The 22,837-nt window shown below is 46.7% G+C and overlaps 1 protein-coding gene across 3 annotated transcripts in view; it reads right to left on the reverse strand.

Moving 5' to 3' along the window:
• OSBPL5 (oxysterol binding protein like 5) overlaps positions 1-22,837 on the reverse strand; it is a 120,857-nt gene that overhangs the window by 29,786 nt on the left and 68,234 nt on the right. For 2 of the 3 annotated variants that reach the window (XM_032959961.2, XM_032959963.2), the window contains exons 4-7: positions 13,061-13,144; positions 7,735-7,836; positions 5,148-5,351; positions 3,636-3,720 (exon numbers count right to left, since the gene is read on the reverse strand). In XM_032959961.2, coding sequence (XP_032815852.1) covers positions 3,636-3,720; positions 5,148-5,351; positions 7,735-7,836; positions 13,061-13,144 — 475 coding nt within the window. Of the gene's footprint in view, positions 1-3,635; positions 3,721-5,147; positions 5,352-7,734; positions 7,837-13,060; positions 13,145-18,410; positions 18,885-22,837 lie in introns of those variants that run through there. The other variant, XM_032959962.2, reaches the window with a different exon arrangement.

Genomic DNA, 22,837 nt, shown 5'->3' on the forward strand with positions numbered 1-22,837 from the left:
CCCACGGTTAAATTGAGATGTGAAGTGTAGTGAGAGTCGATGCTCGTTGTCTGGTCAGCAATGACTCAGTAGAAAATAAAAAAACCCACCCATCCCATTTCATTTGTGTTGTCACTGAATTTGCCTAAATTCCATCTCTTGAGAATTAAGATTATCAATTTGATTGGTGTGGGATGAAGATCTCTCTGTGGCGGGACGTGCGTGTGAGAATGCAGCCCGAGTGTGTGGGATAAACCAGATCGCTTGAAGGGGCCGCCGAAGAAATTACGTGGAAATCTGCTTCCTTGGATTGTTCTGTAGCAGGTGGGATGAAGCGCTGCTGTGTGAAAGCTTCACATAATAAATTTTTCTCATAATATACGGTGCTTCGTAGCACAAATGGAATATAATTGCAAAATAAATCTAATTGTGACAGTGGTGGGAGATTGAGAAATACTGATACAATATCACGATGCAACAATTTGTTTTTATATATATTTCTTCAAGCAGAGTATCCTATAGCACTTTACAATAAAAAAAAATAAACAACAAAATCCATTGGCCGATCAATCCAGCAAAAAAACAAGCTAACTCAAACCAATATGTTTTAAAATTTTGAATTCTACATATTTCCTCGTGCCAGAATTTCTGATATGACTTGAAATAAGCATTCCAGAGGCAGGGAGCATCGGAACTGAATGCCCTTGCTCCCTCCAAATTTTAGACGACGACTTCCCAGAACTACCAAATAATTCAGCGTTCATTGATCTCGATGCAGGTGACCTGGAGAGTACGGTGTCAGGACTTCCTGGAAATATGAAGGCCCGAGACCACGAAGAGCCTCGTAAGTAGTGAGCAGAATTTTTAATGTCGGTCCTGAAATTGAGAGCAAGCCAGTGCAGTGATTTCCGAGGTGGTGTGATGCTGTGAATGCAGTATGCGATGAGCACTGCGTCTGTAGCATTTTGAAGCAGTTGGAGCCACTGTGTTCGTAATCGGAAAGGTCAGCAGAGCATTCGAGTAATCAAACTGAGAAATTACAAAAAGCAACACCCCAGCATCTTTATCAGAGGGGATGGATCTCACTTTGGCAATTCTTTTCAAATGATAAAGTGAGGCCTTTATAACGGCTAATGTGGGTAGCAAAACACAGTTTTAAATCCATAGTAATTCCCAAGCTTTTCAAAGTATTGGATGGAATCAAAAGATTACCATCAACAGAGCTTTCAATACGGGGTGAATGGGTTCAACTGTGTCTGCAGCCCACTGATAGCGCCTTCATTTGTTTTAAAGGATTTCCTTACGAGACAATTTGAAGCCATCCATAGATGCATTTCACTCAGCCCCGAGAGAGCATAGAGGCCGCCATCTCCGATTCATCATGAAGAGAACAACACAACTTAACGGCAGGTTTAGTGAGGCGGAGAGACAGCAGTTGGCATTGCAATGCTGACCGCATGACACCACAGTCCATTTGCTGGCTGCGTGACTTAAGCCAATATGTCTTGACTTGGTGCAGGTGACCTTTTTTAATGGGTGACCAGAGGACACATCATTTAGGAACCGCTTTAATAAGCTAGACTGCTTGTATGGGGATGTGCCTTAATGTGCTTGGCTTCGAGCATTTGCTCCTCCGCCCTGTGTGTACATGTCAACCTTGGCGGATTTGTGGGCTCGAGTATAACACTTCTCTGCCGACCCTGTGTACGGGTCAGCCATGAAAGATTTGTGCTCGTTATTTCAGAAAGCAGTTGCACTGTGCACTGTCCAACAATGGCGGAGCCAGGATTTTCAGGTAGGGGGGGGGGCAACCCCTCCAGCAATGAAAAATGATAGAGGAGTTTTTAGTAAGTAAGGAGTTGTTAGTAAGTAAGGAGTTGTTAGTGAGTACGGAGTTGTTAGTAAGTAAGGACTTGTTAGTGAGGAGTTGTTAGTAAGGACTTGTCCCTTGCTCTTTACTCGACGCGTGTGCGGCGATGGAGCAGCCATCGATCGAGGGTCGAATTCGAACCGCATTGTGTGATCGGCATCGCGCTCGCTGAAGGTGTTGATGCCTTCAGGGAAGTCGTGTCCTGTATACGCAACTGCGCACAATTCTGTGAGTCACTTATAACTGCTTTGCCAAGCATCGGTTCACAAAGGGTTGTGTTAGGTATAGGGTTAACAACACCTGTCCTGGTTTTCCCAGGATTGCCGTCTGGATGAGGTGACCACCCTGGGAAATATCCTAAGTCTTCCCCGTGACGTTGACAATCCCCATTTTTACCAATTGCGTAATAGTGTTCCACTCACTCCTCTTCCAGTGTTGTGAGATATTTGTCCCATGACATGTTCATGTTTTTTTATAGCTCAGAGGTGGCAACCCGAATTGGGTATCTAAATAGCTTAAAGATCTGTGGCTTGCAATGCTGAGCCAGTCTTCACGAAGTTGACAGATTCATTCCTTTCAGCCACTAGACAATTTGTGTAAATAATCATCCTGAAAATACCTGTATGTGTGGTATTGTAATTAATATACACACATTTAAGAAGTAAACAAAAATCACGAATTATTCAAGATTTTTGGTTTGTGTGTAGCAACTAAATATGTAATGATGCATCAAATGATTCAAAACGGATTCCCACACCTACTATACACACATCGGATAACGTGTGTGAGGATAAATAATGTATTCATGACTTTGGAAAATTATATACAGAATTATATGCCAATGGTGCATGTAAGCCAAACTGCAAAGGAGACAGAACACAACAGACACAATGCAGACGGAACGGTAAAAAAAAAATACCGCGCGAAAGAAAACCAAATTATTGAATAAAATTTGGACAACTGTTACGTGACTCGGAGCGACGCTGGCAGCTGCCACGCACGAAACCCTGCTCAGCCTACTTGGCTGAAACACTTTGACGCATTTAAAAAATATATATAAAATTTAGGTTAACCATTGTTGTGGATGCATTGAGCTGAGGTTTTAAAGGAAACCGGACAGCATGAATGTTTATTTCCACACTTGTTTTTCAAGTGTTCACAAATGCAATCGGGAAACACGTTCTGGCACTGCCACGCACGGCAGAGGGTGGCTGGGGCTAACACAGGGCTTTAGCTCTGTGGCGAGATGGTAATTTCCTCGCCTCGTATGCAGGAGGTCGTGGGTTCGATGCGGACCCTTGATGGCTGTATATTCCGGTTTTTCCCTCTACATTTAGAATAAACATGCGTTTAGAGTATTTGGCTGCTATAAATCTCCACGTGATAAGCCACTTCGTTGAGCTATCAGTTGTAGCCAGGTCGCTTCTGAAAAAGAACTATATAGCTCAGTGGGCCTTGCCTGGAAAAATATAGTTTAGTTTAGAAAATCTGTCTACCGGCTCCCACTAAAGCACGCCGTGTAGAGTAAAAGCTACTGAAGCCGAACTCGGCGAGAGAGCACAAGGTCACCACGAGCAGAACCATGCCCTTGGGCCTCCTGGTCTACCACGTGCTCTTCTAGCAGCACAACCTTGTGTTTTCTCATTTTTCGACATTATTAGTGTAATAATTGTTTTTTTTACAATTCATTAAAAACGGGTTTCATCCACCGCCCACATGCTTTCCAGCCGGTTTTGCTGTTCGAAATCTTGTCCCGACGGATGGTTGTCCGCTGGGATATACGCACCGTCAGACTCCGAGGTGGCTCGTATGATCAGGTAGCTGCTGGGGAAGGGCTGGGTTAAAGCTCCCACCGTCTCTCCTTCCGGGCCCTGGTGAGAAGTAGTCGCACAGTCAACACCAGCAGCAAATGCGTACCTGTAACTAACACAAGCGACCATTTTTATTTTTGTCAGTCCACTGCCAGTTGAGGGCCTCCTCACACCGTGCAGGTCGTGGTGGCCATTTGACCACAATTTACCCTGCTGGTCAACACGGCTTCGTTACGGCGTAGAGCGTAGCACAGTGCAACAATGGATATTGCTGCACTGCCCTCTGTTAATAACCACGTAACTCTGCAAGCCGTAGCAGCTCCTGGTTGTGCTTTTGAATCTCCGACCAAAGCTCTGTCCATGCTCATCGCCGCTTCACCTTAATGACGGCCGCCCTCTGGGAGATTTAGTGATGGGCGCATTAAGTAGGATCTCAGACAAAAAATAATCTATGAAATATGAAAAGAGAGCAAATTAATGTTTCAAGGGCCTCCCAAGCATTTGTTGTGAAAAAGGAGTCGATTTGTCTGCCGTTCGTTTTTGTTCAGGTTGTGTTTGTAAATGCACTATGCACCGTTCCATTGTGGGGATGAAAGCTATTTTCAGAAGAAAAAAATCAATTATTCAATGAAGTGCACTTGTGTAAGCTGCAAGGAACTATATCTACGTGCAGGAGTTAAATATATAAAGAGATAAATATGCATATGCGCTGCATACATGATGTGTAGCAAGCGAGCACCACGAGCTATTCCAGAACGCCTCATTCGAGCCCAGAACGTTGCACCTCCTGGCTTTGACATGCCTCGAAAACACCGGTGGTGTAACCATCAACTACATCGGAACATCAACAGGCCGATGTATTGATCGTTTCTGCGCAGATTAAATATCGTCCGTTCTATGGGGGGGGGATGCGTCAGGCGTACGTACGTAGGTGGGGGGGGGGGGGGGGGGGTGTAAAAAGTACGCGTGCGTACAGGGAGAGCGGGAGGTGTCAAGTTTTGAAATATTTTTGCGTACGTACTAAATGGATGGCCCCCAACAGGTGTATTTGATTTGATTGTATTTATTTTAGCAGGAAGGGCCTAATAAGCTCTTGGGCTCTATTTCACGGGTGCCTTGCGACGGTACAGATGTAATACAGCGCAGGTCTTCGTTACAATCACGGTTACGTAGGCTGTGATACATACGGCAAGTATCGGTACGTGCTTTACACATTACAGGAGCTCACACACACGAGTGTGGCAATAGTATGGTCGACGAACACCCACGACCTGCATGGCGTGCGGAGGCCCTCATTCGGCATTGACAAAGGGGCCATACAGGTACATGCTCATCAGCGGCCTGCATTCACCTTCAGCCTGCTGACTGCTGGGTCTCCTGCTGGGTCTCCTGAACGTGCGGAGCATATATCTCTTACGGGCTGTACACTTGCACGTGGCACGTCAGGTGAGAGAATGAAGAAAACAAGCCCCGATGAATATCCGCACCTTGATGGCCCAGATGGACTGGTCCAGGGGATGGAAGAGCTTGAAGCAGAATCCGTCCTTCTTGGAGGGCCTCTCGATGATCTGGCACACATTGAGGAGCACGGTGCCCACCCACTGGCCGTGCTTGGAGCTCTTGTACAGCAGCAGCACGCCGGGCTTGAGCTCGCACCACAGCTTAGTCCAGCTCTTCAGAGAACCTCGGATCTGCGGGGGACGGCAGGGCGACATCGCCCGGCGTCAGTCCTGGTCTTTGTCGCCATCGTCGGCGGCGCGTGGGTTGTCACCTGTTTGTGGTTTTGTTCAGGATTGTCCTCTTGTTGTGAGCTCGCTGCTTTGCGAGGAAACATGTAATTTTGTCCCCGGCAGTTAAACGTTTCTGGTTTTTGACAGTTGCATAATGATTTAACGTTTCCGGTATTGTGAGATGTTGTTAGTTCCATGATATGCTCCAATTTTGTATAATTCAGTGGTGGCAACCCTATCATCATCATCATAGTCATTGTCATGGTCGTCATTAGGAATGGAACGATTCATCCTCCACTGTCCCCGATGTTTACATGAATTGTCGAGATTCAAGTTCACGGGTCAACCCAAGAATAGATTCCTTGTGGGGAACGGTATTGCCACTAGTGGCTGCAGCGTCACTTTTAACCCATTGCATTCAACACATACAAACTGCAAAAATATCAATACTTGCACACAATTGTATGCATGCATCATTAGCGTATTAATCAATGATAACCAATGCATCGTTCCACCTCTAGTCATCATCATCATTATCACAATCAGAATCAATGTTAGCATCATTTTATGAGTGTATGTGTCCTGAAGAGAATCTAGGTCGAGTTGCATAAACACAATTGAAGTGAACAAAATGTCCTTAATGTATATTTATTTGGTTAAAGGAAACTACGTTGTGTTCCATGAAACCTGGCCATCAACGCTAATTTGGTGTAATTTGATGTTTACCTTGAAATATTGGAATTTAGTTTCCATGGACTCCTCTGGGACAAGTAAAATAAAGAACTTGAGACGTTTTACTGGCAGTTTGCTGACTCCAGCGCAGAGGCTTTGGAACGCTGACCCAGTTCTTTCTTACTAGGCAGGCACATTACCCAGGATTGTGAAACAATACTTTCCGAAGTTTTTTTTTCTGCTGTCAGGATTGTCCAAAACATTGATTTATTCTTCTTATAAAAAGAAAGCTTAACCCACAATTAGAAATGCATCAACATTTAAATATAATCAACACAATACTTGAGTAAGTATACAACACCAAATTGAAATTAATCTAAAGGGCCCTTTGTTACAGCTACAATAATGGATGCAAATGAGTGTGTGCTGGCAAAATGCCTCAAATTGTTTCGTGAATGACATTACAAAAAACAATCCTGGTGCTGCACTGCAACAGGGGAAGGCAAGCCATCTAGCTACCATGAGAGATTCGTTCATGAGGCTATCCACATATACAAACACAGAGACAATTTCAACCGAGAAGATGGATTCTGGCTTAGCAATCATTGGAAGGATTTGATAAACCATTTGGGGTCTTAATTGATTGTTCATGCTTACGGTGGCTTTCAGACTGCATCCATTATTTTCGTCTCCCCCCTCCTCTTTTCCGAACATAGATGGACTCGTCCATCTGAACAAACTGTCAAATCGCTCTCCGTGGTGCTAACGTAAAAAAAAAACGCCACTTTTCTAAAAAAATTCTTGCTGTGGTTTTCACACCTTATGATGATTGCTTGTGTTGCAGTCGAAACATCGTGAGAATTTTATTGTTTCATATTTTTATTATTTTATTGTTTCCCTTCTACGTGACTTTACCGAAAGAACCAAGAATAGGGGAAGGCGAGTTAAGCCACTTGAATGCCAATCAGCACAAACCTGAGAGCCCTTTTCACTTTACCTCCCACTTCTTGAGGATTCAGGAGGGCACTTCTAAGCCGTGGGGGCCAAGAGGCATTAAAGTCACTCTTGCTTACAAACATGTGCTCAATCGTGTTAGCTCTCAGAAGCTAAGCAGGTGTGAGCCTGGTTAGTGCTTGGACGGGTGACCACCTTGCATCGGATCTGAGGCTACGTTGTGGGCAGTAGACGGGAGTGGAGCAAGGGACATAGTTGTATTGTCATGTACTTCTATGGTCTCACATATACGCTCCTCGTCTTCACCAACCTGCACTGACCAGCGTGGTTAAGTACTGCCAATCAAACCCACACGGCAGCCCGTCATCCAGCAGGGGATTGACAAACGGGCTTTACATGGACACATAAGCGGAACACTGTAGCCACCCTTGCAAATGAGACGTTACATCTCCAGGAATTATCCAGGTGTGTGAGGATGTGCCGAATATGGAAATAAAGATCCTGCTTAACCATCTCAATCTCCTCCTCACAGGTAAAAAAATATTACTATATATGTGTCCCCCATCTTTGGACCCAGGAAGTGCTGAGTTTGGGGCTTTAATCTGCGGAGTTTATGCACCGCCTCCCTTTGTTGCGGTTTATGTTGGGGAAAATATGTTTTATATATAGGCAGTAAAATAAATATATAAATAAATCACCGATATTCGTGCGTACCCACCTTCAGCCAGTCGGAGAGAATGACCACCGCTGGGTCTTTGAGTGTGCTGAGCATCTCTTTGGTGGCCCTCTTCTTCTCCTGCCTGTAGTTTTTCTTTTGCACCTGCGGTGAGAAGTCAGTGAGCCCCGCTGCGGTGAGGAGTCAGTGAGTCCCTCTGCGGTGAGAAGTCAGTGAGTGTCGCTGCAGTGAGAAGTCAGTGAGTGTCGCTGCAGTGAGAAGTCAGTGAGTGTCGCTGTGGTGAGAAGTCAGTGAGTCCCACTGCGGTGAGAAGTCAGTGAGTCCCACTGCGGTGAGAAGTCAGTGAGTGCCGCTGCGGTGAGAAGTCAGTGAGTGCCGCTGCGGTGAGAAGTCAGTGAGTGTCGCTGCAGTGAGAAGTCAGTGAGTGCCGCTGCGGTGAGGAGTCAGTGAGTGTCGCTGCAGTGAGAAGTCAGTGAGTGTCGCTGTGGTGAGGAGTCAGTGAGTGTCGCTGTGGTGAGAAGTCAGTGAGTCCCGCTGCGGTGAGAAGTCAGTGAGTGTCGCTGTGGTGAGAAGTCAGTGAGTGTCGCTGTGGTGAGGAGTCAGTGAGTGTCGCTGTGGTGAGAAGTCAGTGAGTGTCGCTGTGGTGAGAAGTCAGTGAGCCCCGCTGTGGTGAGAAGTCAGTGAGTCCCACTGTGGTGAGGAGTCAGTGAGTGTCGCTGTGGTGAGAAGTCAGTGAGCCCCGCTGCGGTGAGAAGTCAGTGAGCCCCGCTGCGGTGAGGAGTCAGTGAGTGTCGCTGTGGTGAGAAGTCAGTGAGTGTCGCTGTGGTGAGAAGTCAGTGAGTGTCGCTGTGGTGAGGAGTCAGTGAGTGTCGCTGCGGTGAGAAGTCAGTGAGCCCCGCTGCGGTGAGAAGTCAGTGAGCCCCGCTGCGGTGAGGAGTCAGTGAGTGTCGCTGTGGTGAGAAGTCAGTGAGTGTCGCTGTGGTGAGGAGTCAGTGAGTGTCGCTGCGGTGAGAAGTCAGTGAGCCCCGCTGTGGTGAGAAGTCAGTGAGCCCCGCTGTGGTGAGAAGTCAGTGAGCCCCGCTGTGGTGAGGAGTCAGTGAGTGTCGCTGTGGTGAGAAGTCAGTGAGTGTCGCTGTGGTGAGGAGTCAGTGAGTGTCGCTGCGGTGAGAAGTCAGTGAGCCCCGCTGCGGTGAGAAGTCAGTGAGCCCCGCTGTGGTGAGGAGTCAGTGAGTGTCGCTGCAGTGAGAAGTCAATGAGCCCCGCTGCGGTGAGAAGTCAGTGAGTGCCGCTGCGGTGAGGAGTCAGTGAGTGCCGCTGCGGTGAGAAGTCAGTGAGCCCCGCTGCGGTGAGAAGTCAGTGAGTGTCGCTGCGGTGAGAAGTCAGTGAGTCCCTCTGGGGGCTGCCAGGCCCTGCCCCCGAAGTGTTGGCCAGCACCTCCCCCCCCCCCCCCCCCGCTTGCTGCAAATTGCACAATGCCACCCGCTTGCTTCCCGCCACTGCCTTGGGGAGTCTCTCAGCATCGGGAGAGTTTGATAGCCTCTTGTCTTTGGGCACATTTCATAGAAGGTTATGGAAAGAAAACGATGACGCAAAATAAAATAAAAAAAGAGCCAAAGTGATTTCCTGCTCAAACGAGCATTGAACGAGGCGGTGCTCATCTTCCGTTCCTGAGATAGTCGTGGAAATTCCACATTCCTATGGCAGGGGGGAGTCTCTCTATAGGACAACCGCTGTTGACTTCTCTACAAAATGGTACTCATGTTATTGACCCCAGAAGGATGATTGGCTGAGTCAACCCACCAACTAGGGTTTGGACTCGCAACCGCCCGATTGGGATACGCTCGCTCTGCCGCTGAGCCACTTGCATGTGTGCAGCCCTGCAATTGCTGACCTTAGACTTGCAAGAGATAAGTTGCCACAACGCGGCATAAACAAAGTCGGAGGCCAGCATTCTCTGCTTTTTCAAGTCGAACCAGGCGAATGCGTGCGTCTGACGCGATGTTTGTATCGGGTTTCCACGAATTAAAATGGTTTAAAATAAAACACGGTAACGACGTTGAACTGTGAATACCAATTGAAACTAGGTTGCCGTTTCGGATTTTTTTTTACAATATGGTGAACTACCAAGATAAGGACAATCTTACAAGAATTCACATTCGAAAGGCTACATGGCTCAAAAAAGCTCTGGGAATGAAAGAAAAAGTGCCCTTTTACAAATCTTTAGCCAAATTTTATTTTCGTGACAAAGTAAAGCTCGTTGTTTTTGCAGGTCACTCATTTCTAAGCAAGGCATTTAAGTCAATAGCAGGATATATTGGGCAGGCACAGGAGTTATTGCACCAGCAGCAGTGTTTGGATTGACGATCCAATTATTGATCGGTGTGCCAGTGCAACGTTTTGCAAAGTATAGAGATACAAAGCAGCACGGTTTGCGCACAATGGAATCGTTTTTTTCTGCAAGTCAGCAACTTACGTGTGCATGCCACCGTCTAGCAAAATGTATTCAAAATTACCAAATTCTGACTGCATTCTTAGAATAGCTGTGTGAATCAAAAGGTAAAAGTTTGGCCTGATGCGTGTGATTCGTTATTAACTGGAAGATTGCATGAGGTTATTTGGGCTTTACATAGTTTAGTAATTTTAAACCGACCTATCCATGATGAAATTTAAATACATTAATAACTATACATTTATTGTCTGTGGAAACATAATTGCATACACTGTAAAAGGAGCAAAGGGGCAGCCCTGCAATTTCCTTCTGAAGCCACTGCAGGTGGGAGGACCTCGACTAGAGTGAGCTCCGGACCAGAGTGAGCTCTGGAACAGGGTGAGCTCTGGACCAAGGTGAGCTCTGGACCAGGGTGAGCTCTGGACCAGAGTTGAGCTCTGGACCAGGGTGAGCTCTGGACCAAGGTGAGCTCTGGACCAGAGTGAACACTAGACCAGAGTGAGCTCTAGACCAGGGTGAGCTCTGGACCAGAGTGAGCTCTAGACCAGGGTGAGCTCTGGACCAGAGTGAGCTCTGGACCAGAGTGAGCTCTAGACCAGAGTGAGCTCTAGACCAGGGTGAGCTCTGGACCAAGGTGAGCTCTGGACCAAGGTGAGCTCTGGACCAGGGTGAGCTCTGGACCAGGGTGAGCTCTGGACCAGAGTGAGCTCTGGAACAGTGTGAGCTCTGGACCAGGGTGAGCTCTGGACCAAGGTGAGCTCTGGGACAGGGTGAGCTCTGGACCAAGGTGAGCTCTGAACCAGGGTGAGCTCTGGACCAGGGTGAGCTCTGGACCAGGGTGAGCTCTGGAACAGGGTGAGCTCTGGACCAGGGTGAGCTCTGGGACCGGGTGATCTCTGGACCAAGGTGAGCTCTGGACCAGGGTGAGCTTTGGAACAGGGTGAGCTCTGGACCAGAGTGAGCTCTGGACCAGAGTGAGCTCTAGACCAGAGTGAGCTCTAGACCAGGGTGAGCTCTGGACCAGGGTGAGCTCTGGACCAAGGTGAGCTCTGGACCAAGGTGAGCTCTGGACCAGGGTGAGCTCTGGACCAGGGTGAGCTCTGGACCAGAATGAGCTCTGGAACAGTGTGAGCTCTGGACCAGGGTGAGCTCTGGACCAAGGTGAGCTCTGGAACAGGGTGAGCTCTGGACCAGGATGAGCTCTGGACCAGAGTGAGCTCTGGACCAGAGTGAGCTCTAGACCAGGGTGAGCTCTGGACCAGGGTGAGCTCTGGACCAGGGTTAGTTCTGGGCCAGGGTGAGCTCTGGATCAGGGTGAGCTCTGGACCAGGGTGAACTCTGGAACAGGGTTAGTTCTGGGCCAGGGTGAGCTCTGGACCAAGGTGAGCTCTGGACCAGGGTGAGCTCTGGACCAGGGTGAGCTCTGGATCAGGGTGAGCTCTGGAACAGGGTGAGCTCTGAACCAGGGTGAGCTCTGGACCAGGGTGAGCTCTGAACCAGGGTGAGCTCTGGAACAGAGTGAGCTCTGGATCAGGGTGAGCTCTGGAACAGGGTCAGCTCTGAACCAGGGTGAGCTCTGGACCAGGGTGAGCTCTGAACCAGGGTGAGCTCTGGAACAGGGTGAGCTTTGAACCAGGGTGAGATCTGGACCAGAGTGAGCTCTGGAAAGCTTCCCTAGAGGATATTTTGGCCACACTGTCCAGACGTCTTGAAAATAGTTGGGGAGTACCCACACTTTACCCCACCACATGTGGTCTGTTGATCAACTGTATAGACTGTATTAGACATCAATAAAAACACAGTTGAATACGACTTTCAATTGATAGTGCGTAAATGTTCAGGTGTTTTTTCACACTTTATGTATTATTATTATTCACATATATTATAAACGTCTTGCGTTGAAAACACAGCCTGTTACGATTCAGGCGTGAAGGCTTAACACGTTTAAGCGTCGACACGTCTCTACGATCATTCCCAGGATCAGTAAATAAAATTCTGTCCCTGCAGGGCGTTAGCTAATTACATTCCCTACCCTTTCTTCAGATTATTTATAACACAGGCGGGCGGGGGGCGGGTGTGAAAGAGAGAGGAATTTGGGGGGGGGGGGAGTCGGATCTCGGGCAGTGGTTGAAGGGGTATAAAGAACAGTGTAAGTGCGCGGCTGAGAAATCACGAACTGGCGCGCGCTTGTCTGCAGCACGGCGGCTGACCAATCGCGCCGTCCGTTTGACGTTCGGAAACGAGGAGCAATTTTGACTTAGAACTTTCGTGACTGCAGGAATTCATATTCTATGGTTCTTTCGGTAAAGTCAGGTAGAGAGAGAGAAAAAAATGTATTATAAAATAATAAAAATTAAAAAGAGTGAATAAAACATATATCTTTCTATTATTATTTTATTGTTATTCTTTTTTCTATCTACGTGACTTTACCGAAAGAAACATAGAATAAAAACAACTTTAGCGCTGGCAGGCTGCACTCGTTCGCCCCTTCAAATCGTCGAGCCGCCGGCCGGCCGGACGCTCTCCACGCACAACAGCAACGACAACAACAACCGCCATTCGCCCACTTAAGTGGTGGTGACGTCACCACGGCGTTTGTGCCAGGCTAGGTGCACTTTAAGTGCCACGTGAAGTGTCGAACGCCCGCTGGCAGGAGGTCACGGAACAGACCCAGCAGGTGCCACGGGTCGACTGACTGAGATGACTGAGATGACTGGCTGATGCACCACCTGTGCCCCCTACTGTGCCAACTTTGCTGCGTTTTAGCCGCCCGGCGCTCCGCTCGTTGTTGTGAGCGTCGCTCCTCTCTGCCCTCGGCTGTCGCTTGGAGGGCGGACTGCCTCCAACTGCGCACGGGGTCACTGACGGAACGCGCTTGCACGGTCGAGTCGTCGGCGGCCTTCGCCCACGGCCACTTACTTTGAGGGTCTCCTTCTTGGTGAGCTTCTGGTGTGAGGGTGTGCTGCTCTCCTTCTCGAGCGCATTGTACAGCTTAGACTCGGACTGCGGAACGGACAGAGAGGGTCTTGAGTGTTGAGTCGATGATTCGTTAGAACTGCTTTTTTGTGTTTTAGTTCGCAGTCCTTTCCCCTACCCCGCGCACCTCCGATTGCACCTCCAATTAACGCGGTTGGCTACGTACGGTGCGAAAGAAGTTCAACATACATACATACAACATACGTTTACACGGATGACGGTCCCGTTTAGCCAGTTGTCCGGCTATTTTACACGGGAGATGCGTGGTGCATGAGCATAGCAGCAACGACAAAACAAAAGATACAAAACAACCATCAACGTTGCAGAGAACGAGTACAGGGTGCTTCGGGAATATTTCACAATGAACAAATTGAACAAAACACAAACGAATAACAAAACAACATAACTGTGTCAATACAGTCTAATACGAGAGCAAGAGGCACCAGAAATGGTTCGGGACAGGTGCAAGTCATCCAACGTGAATTGAGACACTGCAACGGCAGTGGTATTCAAGCACAAACAACAACAACAACAGCAGCAGCAGCAACACCTTAATCCATTGAAATCGATTCCTGGGCTCAAATTACTACGCATCGAACCGACGGGTGTGAGGATTAATTATTCAAGCGCCGTGCAAATGTACGTGCAACATCATCCGTCAATTGATGGCACAGACCGTCAGCTAATTAATTCCTCTGGTGATGCCCTCCTGTGATCTTGATGGGCAGCAGTTGATTCTGTGCTGTCCTGTTCTGCTCCACAGTTGCAAATGTTACATGCTAAGTGTAGCAGGTGTAAATTATATGCTATTATTAGATGTTAAATGATATGCAATGTTTGTAGGTGAAAATTATACGCTATTATTACAGGTGCAAATTGCATGCTTTATTACAGTTGCTGATTATATGCTGCTATTATTATTACATTTAGTCGAAAATAATTTACGAGATCATATAAATGGGGACATAACAAATAAAAAGAAATGCAAACGAGATGGCAAACGTTTAACGCACAAAATTGTTATTGAAGTGAATTGCGATCCAGAAGCTTGACACATTCACCAATCTGGAATCGCGATATATCTTACCACAGCCCCCAACTCACCGGCTATTCTGCCACTTTGCCTTACAATAGTCTCATCTTAATAAATAATTAAAGCTTTCGTGACTGCATAAATTACTCATTGTTTTTTTCGGTAAAGTCACGTATGTAGAAATGGTTTAGATCAGACTTTCTCCAGCGAAACGATTACACATCAGAAGACCTCTTCATCAAGTTAAAGGTCTGAACCCAGGAAAGATAAAGATTCCAGTTTCACCGTGCCTCTCCTTAACGCTCTGACATCAAACCGCCAAAGGGCGTCCAAGATTCTGAAGTCGATATCGATCCTGAGCTTGCCTCCCCCCCAACCCCCTAGAGATTGATAAAGTGTCACTATTCGCAATAAATATTCTGTTCAAGAATCAATTTTTCTCATTGCGAACCCATTATTATATATATACAACATACCAGACTAAGAAAATATTCTTTACACACGCAATTCAATGCGTGCAATTTTCAGATTAAGAAATTGTATTAATTGGATCGATGCATTCATTATTCCTCCCCCCCCCTCCGTAATAATATACACGGAGGGTAAAGTGTCTGCACGGTGGTTAGCGCACGATATTGCGAACCCAAATTCCTGGCCACGGCCACCATCAGTGCCGAGTGAGGTCCACACCGGTCTTGGGGACTCTCCTGCACCAACCCGCACTCACCAGGGTGGCGAAGTGCGGCCAAACAAACATCCATGACCCACACGGCACGGGGAGGCTTTCATTCGTAATTGGATTGACCAAGGGGGCTACGCCTCGGGAGCGTTCACGGCCGAGACGAATGTTCTCGGCAGTGGCCTACCTCCAGGGCACTGCGCTGCATCGGTCACACTCGAGGGAGTGGGAAAAGGTGGGGAGGCGTTGTACGGTGCCCCGCACGCTCCTTTTAACGAGAGCCCGAAGGTTACAAGTCTTATATCGTGCGCAGACACCGCATTGCCTTTGCGGGTTCTCATCTCTCGGCCTGATTTGCTGTTTTCCTCCCCCCCCCAAACATATTTTACTTACAATGCACGTCGGGGTGCGTTATATTTTGTATCTGGCAAATCTCGTGCAATTTCTCTTCACCTGTTTCGCGACCAATGTTGTCCATAAGAAAGGTTTTTTTTGGGGGTGAGACCGAGTAATGGTTAAATGTGTCTTCTTTGGTTCTTTCGGTAAAGTCACGTAGAATGAGAATAAAATAATAAAATAGAACAATAAAATTCTCACGACGTTTCGGCCACAACACAAGTGGCCTTCTTCAGGTGAAAGGAACAAACCTGTCGGGACGACAGAGCTACAATGAACTCTGCTAAGATTCGCAGCGTCTTTTAAGCTGGTTGAGAGAAGTGAGGCACCTTGACAAAGGGGTTTACATATCAAACAGGAGAATTTAGCATTGAAACAGTTGAGGGATTAGCTTGTGACTGGACGCAGAAATAGCTATGTTAAAGTCAAAGCCTACACATCCACAGAGGCACCTCGTACATGGACGCCAAAGGGGCTGCAACAACTCAACTATCATACAGTTAACCGATGTGAAAAAAACCTAAGTCTAAATTACATCAATATAATAAATGTACTCAATATATTCTTCAATAAGCAGAGCTATTAACAGCAACTGGGTATACACTACACTATATAATGAACACCATATAGTAAACAGATAAAAAAACTAAAATATAAACTACCTCAATGTTATCAATAAACTCTATATATTCTCCAATCAGCTGAGCTACCAACAATAAGTCGTTATATATCACGATGCTATATGGCGAAAAAATGGGTGGATTCTTACCCTCCACATCAGCTCCACATATACAAGCACAGAGACAATTTCAACCGAGAAGATGGATTCTGGCTTAGTAACCATTGGAAAGATGTTTTAAACCATTTCGGTTCTTAATTAATTATTTTATGGTGACCTTCAGACCGCAGCTCTTTCGCTGGCATTGACTCTTAATACTTCTCACACCACGGTTAATGGTATGGTTTATAACATGATTATAACAGCACCTCGCAGCTGTTTCTCTCCTCTGTTCCGACCATGATGGACTCGTCCGTCTTAACGGGGCTCGTAGCTATCCGTGGTGCTAAAGTTGAGGGTAAGAATCCACCCATGTTTTCGCCATATAGCATCGTGATATATAACGACTTATTGTTGGTAGCTCAGCTGATTGGAGAATATAGAGTTTATTGATAACATTGAGGTAGTTAATATTTTAGTTTTTTATCTGTTTACTATATGGTATTCATTATATAGTGTAGTGTATACCCAGTTGCTGTTAATAGCTCTGCTTATTGAAGAATATATTGAGTACATTTATTATATTGATGTAATTTAGACTTAGGTTTTTTCACATCGGTTTACTGTATGATAGTTGAGTTGTTGCAGCCCTTTTGGCGTCCATGTACGAGGTGCCTCTGTGGATGTGTAGGCTTTGACTTTAACATAGCTATTTCTGTGTCCAGTCACAAGCTAATCCCTCAACTGTTTCAATGCTAAATTCTCCTGTTTGATATGTAAACTCCTTTGTCAAGGTGCCTCACTTCTCTCAACCAGCTTAAAAGACGCTGCGAATCTTAGCAGAGTTCATTGTAGCTCTGTCGTCCCGACAGTTCTGTACCTTTCACCTAAAGACGGCCGCTTGCGTTGTGGCCAAAACATCGTGTGAAATTTATTGTTTTATTTTATTATTTTATTCTCATTCTATGTGACTTTACCGAAAGAACCAAAGAAGATGAATCCTTGCAGTCACGAAAGCTTTAAATCGAAAAATTAAATGTGTCGTTAACCCGCCACCACACGACACCCAAAGAAGCGTGGAGAGATACGCGCTTGGGATTGATGAGTGCACATGCTAAAGTTAGAGACATTGCGTTGACTGTTCGGAAAATTGAATTCACTTGGGAGAAGCACGTCGCTATTGGGGATGATGGTCGGCGGTCAAGACGAGTGACTGAGTGGCAGTCAAAGGAGGCAGCACCGCGGAGATGGAGCGATGAAAGTAGCTCATGTGCACGTGCTCTGTACACGTGCTAGATGGATTGCTCTATCACAAGATCGTGAGACATTGCAGTGGGAGGCCTCCCATCCAGCAGTGAAAAGAACATGGTTGATTATTATTATGGTGAAGGCAATGTTTTTGGTGAACGTGGTGAATTTATATATTTTGTTATTTATGTTTGTGCCCCACTCTCTATGAATGTCCTCGCATTATTGTTTAACTATCAGTCAAGGCCTCTTCATTTCCTTCCCGAATTGCACATTCTCTCTCGCTCTAACTTCACTTCCTCCTTTTTCTCCACCACCTCTGTTTCCTCCCACCATCATTGTTTCCACTCGTAATACCTGGCCATAACATGTGATTATATACCTGGCATATGTCCAGATATGGCCAATTGGGTAAAGATACATAACAGTGAAATGGTCAAACCTGAATGTGCAAGTACATGAAAGGTCCCACTCCGATCACAAACTCCTGAATAGATGCATTGTGAAGCATGCTCTTTACATAATTGTAAATAATCGTTAATTGTATCAAGGGGACATTCAAAGGCTGCGAGAGCCGAACAAATGCACTCTTATGGGCAAAGACACAATTCACAATACACTCAGATTGCATTAACATTGTTTCCAAAGTCAGCAATAATGTTCCATTTAAAGGCTCAGATGTTGAAGATGTTCAGTTAAACACTTTTATAATGCACCTTTATTGCACGGTCCATTGTCAGTTACATCATGCATTGCGTTTGCACAGGCCTTATATAAATAGCACATTCCATCAAAACCTGACAGCCAGTACATAATCAAAATCATTACGTAGCCTCCATTTATTGTTTTTAAACAGACGAAGATAAATATCCCCTGTACAGCCTATAGAGACTATTGAGGAATGTTCTGTTAGCGAGTACCCATGAAAGCCAGTACGTCAGTGTCTTTCCCAGTGCCAATTGATGTTCACACACCGTGCCAGGTACTCATTTAAGTCTGAGTCAACCTGGGTGGAGGCCCAGGATCGGTTCAGACATTCGCCACCGATGTTGGCCATGCGCGGGAATCGAACTCGCATCTCCAGGTTCGCAGCGCAGGGCGTTGACGACTACGATCCCGCTCCCCACATTTAACCACGGACACACACGCGCGCGCACGCACAAATAGATTACGGTGCAAATGTGTGGAGCATAAAAAAAAACCAAAGCGTAACGCTCACCAAAAGTGGAGTTAGGACCATGCTTCGCACACAGACCTGGGGAGAAGGTGCGTCGCGGAACGCATTTACAGACGCTGCTGCTGCAGCATCGGCAGCAGCAGCAGCAGCACAGCAGCCTGGGCTTGGCGTTACGCTGGCCGTGAAGAATGCGTAGACGCTAGAAAGCAGCGTAGGCGTGCGCTAGACGCCACGCCTGCTCAAGGGTGGGGGTCGGCGGTGGGCTACGCCGCCCTCCGAAGACGCGAATACCCGGAGACGATCGCGAGCTTCTTTGTGTGCTCGAGCGGATGCGATGCTGCCCGTCGTGTCTTGCACCTCCTGTCGCCCTACCTACCTCCCTGCCTCCCTCCTTCTCGCCGGCCTCGCCGGCTCGGTTGGATTGTGTCGATGCGCAGCGGCTCCCGCGGAACGTTCTGGCTTTGCGGCATCCAGTGAAATAATAAAAAAAACACAAAACCTCCGCTGCCACCCCCGGTGATGAATTGATCACGACACCCGCACACATTGTAAGCTGGAGATTGGATTCCTTGCCCCCCCCCACCCCACCCCCACCCCCCCCCCCCGACAATAAATTATATAAATTCTGGCACAACAGCACGTAGATGTAAACGCATATTTGAATTGCAGTGTGCAAAAATGTGTACGATACATTATGCATAGTTTGTGATTTAGGATATAAAAGTGTCGTGCGTCTTTGTCATTGGAATAATATATTGCATCACACTGCGAGTCATTGGCAGATATAAAGGTGCAGCGCTGCAATTTCTTGTTTTCACCACCGCTACTGCTGGAAGGGCTTCCCCCTAGAGCAGCGGTGAGGAACCTTTTTTTCTGCCAAGGCCCATTTGGATATTTATAACATCATTCGCGGGCCATACAAAATCATCAACTTAAAAATTACATTTGGTCAAACATTTAATTAACTCGCCCATAATGCGATGGCTGGAAATGCTTCTCTTTGGTGAGGCGTGTGATGATGTTAGCCGGTATTGACGATGTTGCTACTCGCAACTGCTTTTCCAGATTTGCTCCTAGATTTATTGAATGTCGAGTCCCGCCTGCGGTTGCCTTGGCAGGGCCAGAGACCCAAATGATTTCGCGGGCCTCATACGGCCCGCGGGCGGGACGTTCCCCACCCCTGCCTTCGAGGCAGCCCGAGAGATACCCCCTCTCGTGGCTATTTTGGCCCTCCTCTTCCACGCTGGTGGCAAGTAGTGACACTTAAACGCCACCACAACACTCGACCTGCTGCTGAATTGACCAACCCGTGGCGCGCCCGCTTATGCAGCTGGGCGGACAGAGGCTAGGGAATTTGAGAACATTTGCAGCTCGTTTCAACCGCGGTGGCAAGAGATTTAACCCGCAGACCTCTGGACTGCAAGTCCAACGGGTGCCATGCTCGCTACTGCTATGAAGAAACTAAACATCGTGAACTTGGGAATGACAAAAACACATTGCACGAGAGACCCTCGGGAGACGCAGATTGAGTTGGGCGCTGCCCCAATTACTCATACGAGCAGAGAGGACCCTTCGATTTGACCCGAATCCAACGGTGTCACAACAATTGCCAATGAAAGACCCAAAGAATATGAATTCCTGCAGTCACGAAAGCTTTAAGTCAAGACTTAACAATGATTTAACAATCTCCTTTATCTCTCCACCTGAGGAAGACCGCTTGTGTCACGATCGAAACGTCGTGGGTTTTTCGCTTTTACTTTTGATTTTTGTTCTCTATCCACGTGACTTTACCGAAAGAACCAAGAATATTTAACAATGTGTTGAAACTGATTTTGACCTAACCAATTGGCACGCGGACGACGGAGCACACGGCATTTAACTCCACCAGCTGTGCACGCTGGCACGAACCTGGGTTCTCAGCTCGCTGGTTTTAACGTCGGGAATCGAACGTGCGGTCGCTGAATTCCTCGCAGAGTGCGCAACGGAAAACCGCGCCATCCCCCCCAGACGTCGTGCCAGTGTCAAGTTGCCGACGCAATGCGTTTACTTTCCTTATCACGACAGCCGTGCTGTAACTTATTAGAGTGTGGGGAGGGGGGGTTGTTATAGCTGCTGCTGCTGCTGTTGCTTTAAATGTTTTTTTCCGACGATGTGACTTCCGATTGTCCTAAACATTCCGGGTAAGAGAATGAAAGAGCGCGGCACACACACACAACACAACACGTGCCTTCTGGGAGAGCCGCTCGTTGCGCATGATTTCACAGCGCTTTGCCGCTCGGGACACAGAGAGCCGCCTGGCTCCTTGGCAGCCCCGCCACGCGGAAATACGTTCAATTAAAATACAGATGGGCGAAACAGTTCAATGGATAGACTCTGAATTCGGTAAAGTCACGTAGGTAGAAATAAAATTAAATAAAACTTCTACCCACGTGACTTTACCGAAAAGTCACGTTATTTTCTACCCACGTGACTTTACCGAAAGAACTAAAGAGTATGGATTCCTGCAGTCACGAAAGCTTCAAATCATGACTAGACTGAATTACTGCCCATTAATATGCAGTGCAGTGCTGCTGCCACGCCGGAATGGTTAGCAGCACACTGGACTTGCAATCTAGAGCTCACTGGTTTGATTTCCCGCCGCCGCAATTGAAAGAGTTTATTTAATCACATTTAGTCGATTAGCGAGTCGCATGCGGTGGGGTAAAGTGTGGGTACTCGCCCCGCTTCCAAGGATATCCGCTCAACGTGAAAGAGTAGGCCAAAATATCTTCTATGTAGGTTCTGCACAACTCCCTTCTCGTGTAGATCCTTCCGCCGACAGTGGAGTGAGCAAGCTATATCAGGGCTGCACCTTTAGCATTATTTAAATGCAGTTCCTATGACCATATCGCCCAGATTGCACCCTTGTCTTGTCAGATCTCGATAGCTAGGCAGGGGCGAGCCTGGACTGTGCTCGGATAAGGAACTGCCATGCATCACAGGTGTTACAGGATGCTGCAGGGGCTATGCATTGGGCAGCAGAGGGCAGTGTAGCAAACCCCATTGTTTTTACTGTAGCAGTACTGTGTGTTGTTACTCGCCCATCCACACTCCCCAGATTCAACTAGCATGGTGAAGTATGGTAACATCGCCTACACGATCTGCAAGGCATGGGGAGGCTCTCATCTAGCAGCAGGCCGTGGTGGCGGATTGGGGAGAGGCCTTCATCCAGCAGCGGATTGGCCATGGCTGATGATGATGACACAACAATGAGGTTTTCATTCAGCCTGAATTTGTCATCAACTCCATCTCCCCCCCCCCCCCCCCCAACTTTCATAATCTTAAATTTTGATTTAAAGCTTTCGTGACTGCAGTAATTCATATTCTTAGTTTTTTCGGTAAAGTCACGTTGAAGAGAAACAACAAAATAATAAAATATATATAAAACAATAAAACATTCTCACGACGTTTCGACCGTTTGAGTTATGGTCGAAACGTCGTGAGAATTTTTTATTGTTTTATATATATTTTATTATTTTGTTGTTTCTCTTCAACGTGACTTTACCGAAAAAACTAAGAATATGAATTACTGCAGTCACGAAAGCTTTAAATCAAAATTCACCTGAAGATGACCGTTTGAGTTATGGTCGAAACGTCGTGAGAATTTTTTATTGTTTCATATATATTTTATTATTTTGTTGTTTCATAATCTTCTTAACGATAACGTAATTGATCTGTGCTAACAATCAAATATAGTTTAATTAGGAAGTATTTAAGTAGCTTTGGTGCTTTCGTGACTGCAGGAATTAATCTTTGTTTTTTTCGGTAAAGTCACGTAGAAATATGATTTTACCGAAAAAACCAAAGGTTAAGTATTTAAGTACTGAACGGAACATTGTATTTGTGTGGCAATGGAACAACATGGACTGTATGAATATGAATACACACTCTCGAGTCTTAACGGTCACCTCAGTTTGACCCGAGATGCTGATGACATTTCATTTTTTCCACAAGCACACGGAAGCCCTGGGGAAGCCAATGCGATTAAAGTGTAATTCTAAGGTCAAACAATTTCAAGGGAAATTACATAACCTGACAAAACGTCATCTGAGGATGAGGCGGGGGTATGGTGAATGTCTGCAAGGGTTTAGAGGAGGGTGCCACGGTGGCTAGGAGATGTTAACTACCTCGCCTGGTATACAGGAGGTCGTGAGTCCGATCCCGACCCTGACGCCTGCTGTATATTTGGAGTTTGCCTGTCTCTCTCCCCGTGGTCGCGTGGATTTTCTCCCGGGTCCGCTGGTTTTTCCCTCCACATTTATAATCAATGTCACGCGTTGAGAGTATTTGGCTGCGATACATTTCCAGATGATAAACAACTTGGTTGAGCTATCATTTGTGGCCTGGTCGCTTCTTAAAAAATACCTATATAGCTCAGTGGGCCTTACCTTTTAAAATTAAAATAATTTTGAGTTTATTTTAGTTACAAA

This window comes from Petromyzon marinus, chromosome 24, assembly GCF_048934315.1.
Source record: "Petromyzon marinus isolate PM22_M1 ecotype Great Lakes invasive population chromosome 24, UKy_Petmar_22M1.pri1.0, whole genome shotgun sequence".
In the NCBI taxonomy this organism is placed as follows: Eukaryota; Metazoa; Chordata; class Hyperoartia; order Petromyzontiformes; family Petromyzontidae; genus Petromyzon; species Petromyzon marinus.